At 38.3% G+C, this 14,898-nt stretch overlaps 1 protein-coding gene across 1 annotated transcript; it reads left to right on the top strand.

Moving 5' to 3' along the window:
* Positions 1 to 510: 510 nt before the first annotated feature.
* sar1b (secretion associated, Ras related GTPase 1B) lies at positions 511 to 13,816 on the top strand. The gene is made up of 7 exons (XM_040032302.1): positions 511 to 683; positions 4,629 to 4,704; positions 9,311 to 9,430; positions 9,714 to 9,779; positions 9,960 to 10,063; positions 11,649 to 11,780; positions 12,061 to 13,816. Exons 2-7 carry the CDS (start codon positions 4,647 to 4,649, stop codon positions 12,175 to 12,177), a joined length of 597 nt encoding a protein of 198 aa, XP_039888236.1. The 5' UTR covers positions 511 to 683; positions 4,629 to 4,646; the 3' UTR covers positions 12,178 to 13,816.
* The last annotated feature ends 1,082 nt before the right edge of the window (positions 13,817 to 14,898 follow it).

The following is a 14,898-nucleotide window of genomic DNA, read 5'->3' as shown; positions in this document are numbered from 1 at the left end:
TAAAATCCTGTTCTGTTCACTCATGATATTGAGTTTATTCCTTCAACTTAGAACTACTATGAGATATCATATGATGATTCACTTGATGGATAAAGTCCTCCTCAGAATGTGACCAGTGCCCAGGAGGACTATCTTCTGCACCTCCTGAATGGAGTGCAAGATTTTATTATTAGAATTTTCCATTTCTTTCTTTCTTATTATTATTTTACTATTAATTTGAACTGCTTTAAACAAATGATTTTCTAAATGTGATATAAACAAAGTATATCTCGTCATATCAGATCTGACATGGACTTGCCTAACGAGATTATTTGACTATAATAATATGAAAACTTGGAGCAAACCATCACACACGCGTTAATACACAGATAAAATTATTTAATTTAAAAAATGAGCAAAATATGTCCATGTTGGCTCTGAAACAAAAAGAAATCCAGAGCGGAGCTAGATTTTAGTTCCCCTGCCGGAAAGATGACTGTGAAACATAAACAGGAAGCGGCAGGGCAGAGTTTTCGGGGAGTTGCTGGACAGCCATTGCAGTGTCGTGGCTCAGTAACAAAACACGAAGGAGGAGAGAAGGACTTGGCATTTTGCAGGCTCTCTGTTTTTTTTGAGCAAGTGACCAATTTACATGAGTATTAGAGCGAACATACTTGTTATATTAATCTACACCTAGATAACGGGTAAGTTTTTTTTTTTGTTTAATGTACTTGATATCTGAAAAGAGTCCCGTAAACGTTCGACATCTAGGCTAGCAATTTCTCCCGGCTGCTAGTATTGCTACGTTAGCATTTCTTACACCAAGTTTACTGTTACGGTGCTGGGAGTGGGGTGTACATTTAAATTGACCCGTTGTCATATTTATTTAAACATTGGTGCTTATTTCAGAGTTGGAAAAACAGTCGGAGTATTGCACAGATTTCATGGTTTTAGCACGTCGAAGAGCCGCTTTTGTAGCTAACTGCTAGTTAGCTAACGTAGCCATCGATGCAACGTCGCCTAAGTGATAGAGAATATGACACGTAGCTAGAAGCTTCCTGCTAGCCGGTTAGCCGGCCTCGCCTTCTCTTTTCAAACTATACCTAACCAATATATATATATATAAGCGTGGCATGGTTTTTTGGCATTCTTAAATACAGTCCTCGTTGTAGTTTTTTGGCTGAAGTGTAACCTGGCAGAGACCATCAATTGCTGTAACATTAGCCGTCATATTGAAGGTTAGCTCACTTCACTGCTACGTCGATACTGGCTGTTATAACCCGGGGATTTTGACAGCCGAGTCAAACCGCATTCGTTGTCTTCGCAGTGTTATGTTAGTTGACAGGTACTGCCTGAAACCTAAATGTGATAATAATTCACATCTTCTCAGAGGAGAAAATGTGCCCCATCTTAGTTTGGTAACACACTGCTCTGATAGGCTTTATCTAAGACATGAGCACTTTGCTACTAACACGCTGAACTAGGAATTCAAGAGGTAGATCACGTTAGTGTTTGAGGTAAGCGGTCTACATGGGTGACGATTTTTGATAAGACACCCCTCTTACCCATTTAATGTTGACTCAGCGTTATTGCAGTGTATTTAAATGTCAGATTTAATTATATTAGACATCTTAGTTATAACGAGTTTTTCTTTGAGGGCACGTTTGAGTTCCCGAAGTCATCTTTTTTGTTGTCACAAGTTAAAGGTTCAAGGCAAAGGAGACAAATATAGAGAAAATATAGTGGCCAATGAAATTAATTGCCTTGTTGTTTCACGTAACTTTGCAAAAGCGAACATTTGTAGCATAACTATTTTAATATATGTAACAACTAATTTCAAAACATAATTCTCAAAGTACTGAGCAATTGAGCACAAAATTTTACTGAGCATATTTAAAAGTAAAAAAAAAAAAATAAAAATCAAACTAACAAAAAAAACGTAATGTATGTGAAAAGTTTGGGGCCCACGTATAAAACGTCTATCGTTTCATTTTACGCTATCATTTGTTTCGTGGTGTTGCAAAATAAACTGTTTATGGCAATATTTTTTCATCGTTTTGATGGTCACTGTAGTGGCTATATTCATTTCTTAAAGTTCTCTCTTTCTCTTATATTTAATATAACCACACTATGGGCGGACAAGCGCCTGTTTTTATGCATTGTCATTAGCAACAACAATGTTAAAACCATGGCGTCCGCTTGTTTATTTTCCACATAAACCTTTCAGAATAAAGCTCAAGATCCTGTTGAGACTTTTCAAAATAAACTGAATCACGTAAAATAGTATGGAGAGTATTTACCGATGAGAAGCAAAAAAGAGCCGTCAGGTGCTAAAAAATAAACCTTAGACTCAAACGTTAGAACAGGCTTTTCCCTGCAGCACGCTGCAAAGAAAACGGCGGCTGTTACAACCTATGTCTAAAAATGTGTAGTTTCATGCATCGGTAAAACACTCGACTCCAGATATATGACGCCCAGCTGGAAACACTTCAGCTACCCGAGATTCACAGAATTTACAGAAAATGTTAAATTTTTGTGATTTATATCATTATCGGACGATAGATGTTTTATATCGGGATATGAGATTTTGGTCATATCGCACAGCCCTAGGCCCACCTAATAGTTTTTGCCTTTTCCTCAATCTTATGACATGAGAATGGATTTTTAAGAAGTTGTTTCTTAGGGGGTGTTCTTTTAAGGAAACTTGTTGTCTATTAGATGGCCAGGAAAATTCATAAACTTCTGTTAAGATAACACAGGTAACGTTGACATCTTAAGTGGGGACCATTCGTTCTAGAGGCCCTTTATGAGGAAAAAACCGCTGTAATGGTTCGGAAACCTTCTTCATGGATAATCAGTTTGATCAGAGTAATTCACCTTCATCTTTGCATTACATTTTTATTTGTTTACTCTAAAGACCCATTCCTATTTTCCCTTTATTTTGATAGTGTCTGTGTCTTTCTTAGGGCTACCGTTTGGTTTGGGTGAGCTCTTGTTAGAATATTGTCATTGTTCATTGGACTCTGAGACAGACTGCAAATGACAGAGCAAGTCAACAACAGCAAAATGTAGTAGAGCCTCAGCATAGTCTTTTACAGTTGTTCATGTGTATTTTTTTAGGGCATATATTTACCCGTCAGTGTGTCAGAAAGTCTTCTGAGATTTACCGACCAAACAGAAGATCTGTTGGCATTTGGCTTTTCATTTCAGACCCTAGTAGTAGCAGTTGGTCATGCTTGATGATCAGTTTGCACATCTTGTAAACGACACCGCCAAATCCAGTTGAAACAGGGTAAGGCAGCAGCCTTCAGACAAGCTTTTTATGGCCACATGCATCTTTTGCTTGCCGAATATTTTAGTCACTGAGGCAGGCATGGGAGCATATCGGTCCACAGTGTGGCACCAGCTGACGTGTAGTTCAGCTGTATTTGCATGATCTTGACCTTTGTCAGCCTTATACTTTAGCCCTGGAGTTGTTTTCATGTTACGTAATTGGGGCCAGAGGTCTGTACCAGCTTACCTTGCTGTGATCAGTGTGCAGAGGATTGAAAAATGAGATGAAGTTGGAAATGGAGTGCAAAAACTTCTTATTGGAGAGGGGATGTTTGCTTTTTCTGTCCTCCCTTTTATTGAACGTCATAAGCATAGCACTCACATATTTGATTGGGTCACTTAAATGGGAGACAAAGAAGCTTATGTGAAGTAGAAATAAAAAATGAAGACTGTAAAAATGTGTCTTACCCAGAAAAAAAGAAGAGAAAAAACATCTGTTACACAACAGAAACTGCTATTGATTTCATACTTATAGTAGTTATCTGAGTCTGTTTATTTTGTGGGTTTTTTTTTTTTTTTTAATTGGACAAACAATTAGGCTACCCCCATTTAAATGTCTTAGACGGCATAATTTTCAGATTAAAGCTCATGTTGTCTGTCAAGAAACTGTCAGATGGTATGTGATCAGGGTTCTGAATCTCCTGTCCTGCTGGAACAAGATAATCATTGGCTGTAGAAAGGCACTCACTGTTCTTATCAGCAGTTGCTAGTATCTGTGTGATAGGTTGATGCAACTGGCATATTTAGTTCTTAAGTTATGTGTTACCCTTTAATTGTGTTTATCACTTAATATTTTCAGATACTTTTGCAAGTTGGTTTTTGCCCTATTTAAAAAAAAATAAAAAATAAAAAAATCACAATTTTACAACTTATAAAATTTGAAAAGTACTGTTGAATCAGATAAGATATTTTCTTTAACTTAGCAGAAATAATTTACTTTGGTGCAGAAGTTAAATTAAGGTAAGACACAATTACAAAAGGTTCTAGAAAGTGTAGTTTAAATTTCAAATCTGAGTACCATATATTTATCCCCCCAAAAAGAACACACACACACACACACACACACACACACACACACACACACACACACACACACACACACACACACACACACACACACACACACAGACTAAATTCTCTTCCAGGGCCACTGAAATCTTCTTTATGCAGAAGGAAAATAAAAGGGAGGACTGAATTTTGCTTCACTTTACAGCACTTATCAGTCCAAGGGGGCAAAAATACCCTTCTCTGTGAATTAATTTGTTCTTTCCTTTGTTTTGAATCCTCTTTTTTTGGGGGGTGGGGTTGTTTTTCAGGATTCAACAGCTCCGGATATGTCATTCCTATTGGAGTGGATTTCTAGCGGTTTCAATAGCGTACTACAGTTTTTAGGTGAGTACCAACTAGGGATGGGAATCAAGAACCGGTTCCCAGTTGTCCATTTCCTTGGACTACTGGGAACTGTTAGTCTCGTTGGTCTGCTTGTCTATCGATCCAATTATCGGTTCTTGCACTTGCAAATAGTGACACAGTCTATATTGTGGATATGACATTACTTTTATTGTTATTGCACAATAGGATGAGAATGCAATGGTAAACTGGAAACTCCATCTAGGACATAAACACCTGCATTATGTTGCTAACACAGCTTCGACTCTTTGCAAGCATCTAGTCAGACAGTATGCTAACGCTAAGCTAGCCAAGAACGCAGGGTGATGTTAAAGCTGAGTGACTGCTGACCCCAACCCAGCCAGACAGACCCTAAACTTCAAAGGTAACAAACTGATGAGCAGACAGGCTGCAGCCTCCGTTTCAACAATAGAATTACTGTGTTGATCGCTTTGAAGTGTCTTTGTGCTGGTGTTCATCATTGCTTTGTGTTGTCAGTTTTGTGTTCATACCTAAACACTGAGAGAAAGATCATATTATTATCATTATCTTATTCCAGTGTTTTTCTAATTTTTCTATGTAACTTTGCACTGTCCACTTTCTGCTGTAACAAAACAAATTCCCCACGTGTGGGACTAATAAAGCTTATCTTATCTTATCTTATCTTATCTGTGTGACCTTATTAGGATAGCGATTTGTTTTGGTGTGTGAAACTAGCCTCTGTATTGTTAAATGGTAATGATGAGTCAATGCATTTCAGCTATGTTACAGTAAGATGAAAGTAATGTTACAAGTAAAATTAATTACTTTCTCCTGGGAGTGATAATTACTTTTTTGAGTATTGACTAACACTGATCTGCTTGCTGCTTGGCAGATCAGTGTTACGAGAGTCCATCTGTTAGTCGAACCTTGGATACAGGAGAAACAATGCGGTTTTCATCCTGGTCATGGAACACTGGACCAGCTCTTGGTCTGCATAACTGGCAATAAGTTGGACTCATTCCCGGTGGGTGATGGGATCCACCAGGGCTGCCCTTTGTCCCTGATTCTGTTCATAATTTTCATGGACAGAATTTCTAGGTGTAGCCAAATAGCGAAAGGCTTTCACCTGGGTGGTTTCAGAATCTCATCACTGCTTTTCACAGATGATGTGGTTCTGTTGGCTTCATCAGGTGATGGCCTCCACCTCGCACTGGAGCGGTTCACAGCCAAGTGTGAAGCGCTGTGAATGAGAATCAGCACCTCCAAATCTGAGGCCATGGTCCTCAGTCGGAAAAGGGTGGAATGCCCACTCCGGGTCAGGGAGGAGTTCCTGCCCCAAGTGGAGATTGAAGTATCTTGATACCCACCTTCAGTTATATGTGCTGTTCTAGTATCTTGTTCACGAGTGACAGGAGAAGGGAGCGGGAGATCGACAGATGGATTGGTGCTGTGGCTGCAGTGATGCAGATGCTGTACCGGTCTATTGTGGCTGGCCGATGGCCTCTCATTTAGAGATAGGGTAAGAAGTTTGGCCATCCGGGAGGGGCTCAGAGTAGAGCTGCTGCTCCTCCCCATTAAAAAGAGTCAGTTGAGGTGGTTCAGGCATCTGACAAGGATGCCTCCTGGACACCTCCTGGGTGAGGTATTAGTCTTCACACGGCCTAGAAACTACACATATAGAATCCCTAGGAAAATACAACTTAACTTTTGTAACGGTATAAACAATGAAAGGTGGTGGATTGGCCAGATGCTGGCCGATGTGTAAAAATCACTCAGTTGTTTGGTGGTGGCTATGGCGGAGCTTCCACAGAGGCCAGCAGGTGGATGAGGGAAAGGGGAGGCAGGAGGAGGAGAGACTCGAGGCGGCCGCCGGTCTGAGTGTCAGGTGAACTTCAGGTAAGAAGTTATGACCTGCAGTCTATCTGGGTCAGATATAAACCAAGTTTAGGTGTATTTTATTTTCGTTGTGCTGACTTTTTACAGTCAGTTACAATAACTCGTACTGCGTACTGGCTAGCATGATGGAGTTTCTATACAGCTGGGTGGGTGCTATGATGTTACTGATAGTGAACTTTATTTTATTCATAAGATTCGTTAGTAGAGTTGCCAACCGTCTTGTTAAAAAAAAAATCTTGTATTCAGAGAAAATATTACGCGTTTCGTATTGAGCTGAGAAGGAACGCAGTTTGTCCCGGACTTCAGCTAGAATGGAAAAAGACGCAAAGCTGGAGTTCTGTGTCTTCACGCTGTCAGCTGCCTCTTCTTCTCTCATTCTCTTCCCCTCCCTCTCCTGTTGCTGCTTCAATCATGAATCTGATCAATGATCAGCTGATCGTCTTTTCTGACGCAAGTCCCGTCTCTCTTGTTTGTTTATCTCCCATTTTGCGCCAGAAAGAGGAAACCAGCGGATGTCGCGCTAAACAACAGCAGCATGTTTAAACTTGATCAGCTGTTGTTAGAATTTATTTAATATTACTTTCTAGTATCAGCTGATGTTTGCTGGAGCCACAGCTGTAAAAGCTGCTGGTCATGATATCTGTTTGGATATCTGGTGAGAGGGAAACATGAAGATGAAACCAGGAGATGTCCTTACTGAATCATCAAAGCTGAACAGGTGATGGAGAAACAGGTTTACCTTTTTAGGTGACATGAATGAGTTGAAGGGAAGTTATGAACTGTTTCTGAGAGACAAATAACACCAGGATCCTTTTCTAAGTAGCTGACAGCTGGTAACTGTGCAGGGGCGGGTCTAGCAAAGTTTTGCCAGGGGGCCAGGTAGGGCATTAACAGGGAAAGGGGGGCACAAAGAAATACTTTTCTTTCTTATTCTCATTTAAAATGTCTCGCTTTTAAAAAAAAATAATTATCTGAATCTTACAACCAAAGTTTTTATCTGACGTAAAATGTATAGAAATCATACATATGCCAACAGGACAGTGTACATCACTGTCACAACAGCGTTTATTTTCATTCAAAGGCTTTATGGCTTTAATACCTGGTGGGCCGGTCTCTAGTCAAAATGCCCAGGCCGAGATATATATATATATATATATATATATATTATTTATTTTTTTTGTCCCAGTCCAGCCCTGAAGTCAGCTGTGGCGTGAGGACTATATATACTGGCTGAGAGTGCTTGAAACTTGCTGCAATATCCACCTAAACAAATAGGTGTTGTCCCTCAGGCAAAACCTTTCCAAAGTTTCACACAGAAAGTCTGATCTTTCCAGGCTGTTGCAGCATCTCCCTCTGTGTAATATGGATATCTCTGAGCTTCTGCACCAATATATGAAATGGTGGTTAAAAACTGACAGGATTGCACATGCATGTCTTCAACCTGTCTGCACCTCCATGCAAGGTAACAAAAATTGAGAGGTGCATGATCAGGAAAAATGCACCAAAGCATGTTTTAAACGTCACCTCTGGCGTCTGCCGCCATTTGCTAGGGAGACATCAGGTATAATGGGCCATTTATTCAATCCTGACCCTGTTGACATAAGAGGGACACAGTCTTAGTTGAGATCTGATATCAAATATAACTGAAGGTAAGGTATCAAATTAGAAATGGAATAAGTTGGATTGGTACATCCTCACTCATTATCTCCTAATCCACACTGCAAAATTTTATTGTTGTTCATAAAATATTTTTCAGCTGCAGCCCTTGTCAGGAAAATGCTTTGTTTTGTTTCACATTCTAACACATCCATTTTTACACTCTTACACTTTTGATTGTATCACCATTTTTTTGGAGTGGTCATCATTTTTCAAATTCTTTCTATTGCTTCAGTGTATGTCTTTAGTTCCTGGTTAGAACTCCAAGACACGGTAGCCTATGGGTTATGGCATTGCCATTTTGCTCCCTGAAAGTCGCTCAGCTTAAAGCTTTCAGTGATGTCCACATGCTGCGTAAACATGAAAGCCTCATAAAGGATACATCTCTCAGAAACATGACAGAATTTTCCACCCTTTTTTTTTTTCCCCCTCTTTTCTTTCTCTCTCTGAGTGTCCATTTGAAATGTGTGCCAGCAGCTCTTTTCCCCAGGGTGTGCTGTTCTAGTTTCTGTGTTCGAACTGCTTATATGAAACGGGCGTTCCTGTTCTCCCAGTTAGACAGGTCGCATAGTGCTGCTGTGAGTAATGATGTCATCCAGTTGACTGACTCAGAAATGTTATAAATCCACCAGGTATCACTATGCTGACTCAGAGTTGTAAACACAAAGGCTTGTAATCTTGTTAGGAAAGTTGATCAAGGAGTGGCATAACTTTGCACCTTTTTATGTTTTGAGAAAAGTTTTTTTTTTTTTTTTTTTAAATAAATGTAAAAAAAAAAAAAAAGAAGAAGAAAGAAAAATAGTCAAATCAGTCCATCAAATTGGAAACTAACTACTTCTTTTTAAATAATGATTGTGTGAATTTGAGAAAACCAAAATGGTGTTCTGATTTATATAAACTTATGTGGATTAAATATCCCCTGTAGTTCTAAGAACAGGTCTGAGCTTGACAGCCTTTATTTAGTGTCACTGATTTGCTTTAAAGATTAAAAAAATATATAATGTGATTCAGCAACTTAAAAAAAGAGTAGTAGCGTACAGGCTTGTGTTCTGAAATACTTTTGGCTTTCTTTCAGGACTGTATAAGAAATCCGGCAAGTTAGTATTTCTTGGCCTGGACAATGCTGGCAAAACGACGCTACTGCACATGCTCAAAGATGACAGATTGGGACAGCATGTGCCAACTTTACACCCAAGTGAGTTGGTGCTTACTCTGTCACATGCATGCACGTTCACACATGCTCATTCGGTTATGTGTCAAAAGACTATCAATACAAAGAAATGGAGGCAGCTTTTACAGACATTTATATCTGTTTTCTTGTTAACAGACACTTTTAAAGCAGATGCTGTTGATTGGATGTAATATCATAAATGTAACGTACCTATGTGTAACATGCGCTTGGATATTCCATATGGAATTGCATTAAACTGATGTTTTTTCAGTATCTTTGCTTGACTGATTCATTTCCTCCCCTCCAGCCTCAGAAGAGCTGACGATTGCTGGTATGACTTTCACCACCTTTGACCTTGGAGGCCACGCACAAGGTGTGTCTGTGTTCTGATAGTTTTTGTATTTTACTGATTGCATTTTGTTTTTAAGGAAACAACAATATTCATTTGTATGGCTAATGTACTTCAGTTTTCAGTCTGGTTAGCCCAAGGTTAAAACAGAAGAGAAGTTGACAAATAAGATTTTTTTTTATTAAATTTTGTTTGTTCACTCAGCCCGCAGGGTGTGGAAAAACTACCTCCCTGCCATCAATGGCATTGTCTTCCTTGTGGATTGTGCAGACCTCGGGAGATTGGGTGAATCAAAAGCAGAACTTGATGTAAGTACCCGCAACACACGTGGTCACCATCACACCGCTAAGCGTCGTTTTTGACAGCTTTTAGTATAAAAACAAAGAGAGAAATAAGTGAAGTTTTGGTTATTCATTGTGCATGTTACCTTTTACCACATGTATTTGATAATTTTGCAATTTGAGAAAAAAATGAGAGGAGATAATAGTTTGTTTTTCCCCAGTAAGTCCATATAAAGATACAAAGGGACCATTAAAGAACTACTCATAAAGGGATTATTTATTTCAGAAAACAAGTAATCATGTAGAAAAAGAACAAAATATAATTAATAATTATTTTAAAAATAAGAGAAAAAGGAAACATGTTGAAAAAAGTGTGTTTGTATGAAAGCGGCACCACAATATTATTGATCACAATTGTTTGCCCAATGGGTACCAATATTATGGGAATTATGATAGATTATACAAAACAGTATGGCAGTTTTTCTTTATTCAAATGTTTTTTTAAGGGTTTCAGTTTGTGGTGCATTAATCTAATGTCTTGGATGTTTCTGAAAAATCTGCTTCTAGCCCCGCTTCTTAAAAGAGAGGGGTTCATTTCTCTTCCCTACATGTTCTAATCTACTTTTCAACCAGCCGACCAAAGGGATATTTCTGGTAACTAATTTACCAGTTTTAGAATAGTCTGAAAGGCAAAAGCTGCTCACGGAACATCCAAAACTGAGCAAATTCTAAATGACAAAGTGTAACATTGGCCAGTCAAATGTTTTGTTTGTATTTTAGGAGTTACAGGAAAATGTTAATCACACTCTTTATTTTCTAATTGTGTTTCACAAAAGCATGTTTTTTGCTGGCTTTTTTAAATTTAATTTTTAAATGGACAAATCTGGGTGAATGATCAATGACCTGGCATGGCTATAAGAATCACTCCTCCTCTTTGTATTGGAAAGAATTTAACCAAACTTGTGTGCAAGTTTGTTTAAATTCACACCAGCTGTGTTCAAGGTCACATTTTAGTTTTACAGGCAGTAACCTATGAACAGTGCTGGTTCATAAGCCAAATGAGCTACTACGTCATTGTTAGTGTGGTCTCCTGTCTGACTTCAAGTCACTAAAAACTCATGCTATTCAAAGGCTACTACTGTCTACTAGTTACATATAACTTAGTCAGTTAGAGGACAATCAAAGCAATAACTGTGAGAACTTACTAGAAAAAATTATAATAGCCATAAACTCTTCATTCAAACTCCGCATTTTAAATTTTTTTTTTTTTTTTTTTTTTTTTTTAAAATAAATCAGCTCGTGAATTAATTTTTTCCCTTTAATTTAGAAGGGACGGTGCATATTATTGAAGATATCAATGTAAATATACCAGAGTTAGCTAAAAGGCTGCTCCTCATCTGTGGTCTCTGACAGGTCAGACAAAAATAGTGAATAAGAAAATTTACCCCACACTGTCAGACAATGTACAACAATTTATTAGCCATTGTTTGAGATGAATTTTAAATGTGTTGAAGGTAGCGCATTGTCTTACTTTTTGGAATATGATTCCAAATCTACCTTTACCTACCAATACGAATTAAAATGATGTTGTCACTCTCATTGACTCACCCAGGCATTAATGACAGATGAGACCATCGGAAATGTGCCTATTCTGATCCTGGGCAACAAGATTGACAGGCCAGAAGCCATCAGCGAGGAGAAGCTGAGGGAAATCTTCGGATTGTACGGACAGACGACAGGAAAGGTGAGACACCGTCCAAGTGAACCAAGGCTTTAAAGCTCTAAATGCTGAAGAACAGAAAAAAATATACATAAGTTCATATATCAAAATATGAAAGGACCAGCAGTCCTAGATAAATCCCTGCCTGGTTCTTTTGCATAACATGTCAGATATTTTATCAATGTAAAAGACGTAGGGGATCATGTGCAGTAAATGAGCCTTGTACCAATGTGTTGTGGTCCCAAAGTGGATTTGGTTTAATTTTTCTTTCTGCTTTTTTTTTTTTTTTTTCTTCCATCCTCAGGGCAACGTTCCCTTGAAGGAGCTGAACACAAGACCACTGGAGGTGTTCATGTGCAGTGTGTTGAAGAGGCAGGGCTACGGCGAGGGCTTCCGCTGGCTCTCCCAGTACATCGACTAAAGAAGCCAAGCCCCGTGACACGCTGACACCACCACCACCACGATTATCAGGGCGAGCGCTAAATCCAACCATTCGAGTCGCCCACCGTTGCCACCAGTACCATCATGCTCAGCCCCACGTTCGGTTAATCAAGTCTACATCCACCTTCAGAGAAACCAGTACAACTTGATCCCAATAGACTTTTATTGGTCGAACATTTGGTTCTGCACTTACAGCATTCATACCTGTACATGAACACAGTTGTTTCCATCTCTCGCTTTTTTTTTTCCTTCCCCTCTTTGAAAGAGTAACATAGCATTGGTTCCACAGCAAAGGGTGTTCAAATTCAAGCGGATGAATCTTTTCTATGTTGTCTGTCCTCTGCTGCCCCTTTCTCCCTCGCTCCCTGCGATCTGTTGATAATGATGATAGATGCATTATAAGTGTAAAACTGTACATGATTCCATTTATATAATCAACAATCCAATGCCTCTCCCCCACCCCCTCTTCAACAACATGTTAAACAATGAGAGAGAGCAACATAGTTGTATACATTGCAGTACACTTTTTTTAACAGTAAAGACATTCAACATCGTATTTAATCGCAGTGTTTTTGTTTTTGTTTTTTTTGCTTTCCCCACATGGTTTCAATAACTAAATGAAGTGGCCACATGCACACCCCCCCACTCTATACATGTGGCTGTTTTACCCATTTATTAAAATGGAACAGTGCATTGATCTTGGTGTATCAGAAATGTGATGAGTTTCTTTAGGTTATTTGGAAGTTAAAATACTCTCATCCCAGGCTTTGTGGGCACAGTCACATTATATTGAGTCAAAATAGTCAAAAACACCCCTCCCCCCCCTTTCTTTCTTTTTTTTTTTCTCCTTAAATTTACATAAGAGAAGCATGGGGTGGTAACATAACTAACAAGAGGAACGTTTTAATAGAAGTAATACTGGCTGTAACTCTGATAAGGTTTGAAATTGTGTAGGTAGCACAATGGTCAGTTGATGCAAGGAAGACTATTTAAATAAATTAAATGAACTTTGCAATAAATATCTTTATAATAACATGCAGTAAGAAATGAAGCGAGGAATAAAATAAACAGCCAGATGTAACGTCTAGTAGTCATCACTGTTAGAAGTTCATACTACAGATGTACGTTCCTGCTCAGACCTTTTCACAGGGTTAATCTAGTGACCAAGCAGAAGACACGTCCCACAGTGGGAGCAGGTAGATAGGCTTAAGACACCTAAGAAAGGGACCATATATATGAAATGTACACAAACATCGTACATGGATTTTGTATTTATAAGTGGTATCCTTTGATCTATGTGCATTACCAGATACTATTATGCATGCCTTGTTCTTTTGAGTTTTTTGTTTTATTTACCATTACTCCACAATACAACAGGAGAGAAGGAGATGCCAAAATTCACTATGAGATGATTGTTATGTTTTTGTTTTTGTTTTTATTTTGTAAGGAAACAATGGAATTGCGCATAATACATACTTTTTTCTGTCCCTGTCCCTTTGTGTCTCTTTAATTCCCTCATGACAAGATGATGAGCTATTCCAGCAAGGGTGGGACTTACTGTTGTTTGCATCATATGAAATGTAATAAATGTTTGCAATGAATAACAGGCTAAACCTTGATCCCCAATGTAGACTCCTTTTTTCCCCCCACTTTTCTTTAATATTAATGTTTTTTCCATCAGCAATCAATTGGTGCTTCACACCCAAGCGCCTTATAAATCAATGGATTTTTTTTCTTCAACATTTTCCAGATGTGGTTCTTTTGAATTCACATTATATTTTTGTGAGTTAATAACATTCAAGAGCCTTCGTAACTTTAGTTCAGGGGAGACGAAATTTCAAGGGGCTGAAAAACACATTGAGGCCCTGCAACCTAGTCAGTCAAATCTCTCCAAGTGTCATGTTCTAAATGATAAATCTAGTCTTGTTTTTGTTCATTGTTTATTTCTGTAACCAGTATTGGTGTCATGGGATTTGCCAGTCTTAACGGCACCAAATTAATGTCTGATGTAGAATAGTAGAAACTAACATTGGTACCCTGGATTTATCCCTTTTCTGATAATTCACTGGCTAAAATCTTGAGGTAAACTTTCAAGGGCCAATATCACTTTGTGAGACGAGTAGTAGTCAAAATGAGTTATAGTCCATAAAAGGCCTACATTTTTATACCTCACTTATCTCTGAGGTAAATTAAGACATTGCACAAAAAACACTTGATTCTGAGAGGGTCAGGTGCGAAGTTTTTTCCTTTCCTTTTTTTATGTAATGGTCCAATTTCGTCCCTTTTATTCAAGTAAAAGTGTCAATCCACCAATATTAACTGATCTAAGAATATAGAATAAAAATCTTAATTTTAAAAGTAACAGTATCAAAAATTAATTTAGTTACGGTACAAATTCAAAAATAATGTTGATGAATTACTGTTTGCCAGTTTAATAGTCAAGTTCAATGATCTCTAAGATAGTGATCCCTTCAGGAAAACACAAAATAGGATCTCATGAGATGACAAATGGGGCAGGGGGGAAAAAATCATATATTGATGTTACGGTTTAAAAATGCTTAACAAGCAAGAAGGTTAAGAACATTCAACAACTCAAAGAAATTCTGAATGTGATGAAGGGTATGAAATGAAAATGACTTTTTATTAATAGGTCACAAGACAGGTTGGTTGGCAATGACTGTCACAATGAGCTTTTGGCTGA

Source organism: Simochromis diagramma, unplaced genomic scaffold (assembly GCF_900408965.1).
Source record: "Simochromis diagramma unplaced genomic scaffold, fSimDia1.1 OVJJ01000216.1, whole genome shotgun sequence".
NCBI classification, from domain to species: domain Eukaryota; kingdom Metazoa; phylum Chordata; class Actinopteri; order Cichliformes; family Cichlidae; genus Simochromis; species Simochromis diagramma.
Note: the sequence above shows the minus strand (reverse complement) of the source record. Positions and strands in the feature narration are given on the sequence as shown.

Bases quoted from the DNA above. Each gene is read 5' to 3' on its own strand.
- sar1b (XM_040032302.1), top strand. From the start codon at position 4,647: ATGTCATTCCTATTGGAGTGGATTTCTAGCGGTTTCAATAGCGTACTA. The intron at 9,431-9,713 runs GTGAGTTGGTGC...CCTCCCCTCCAG, and splicing joins TGTGCCAACTTTACACCCAA to CCTCAGAAGAGCTGACGATT. The intron at 11,781-12,060 runs GTGAGACACCGT...TTCCATCCTCAG, and splicing joins ACGGACAGACGACAGGAAAG to GGCAACGTTCCCTTGAAGGA.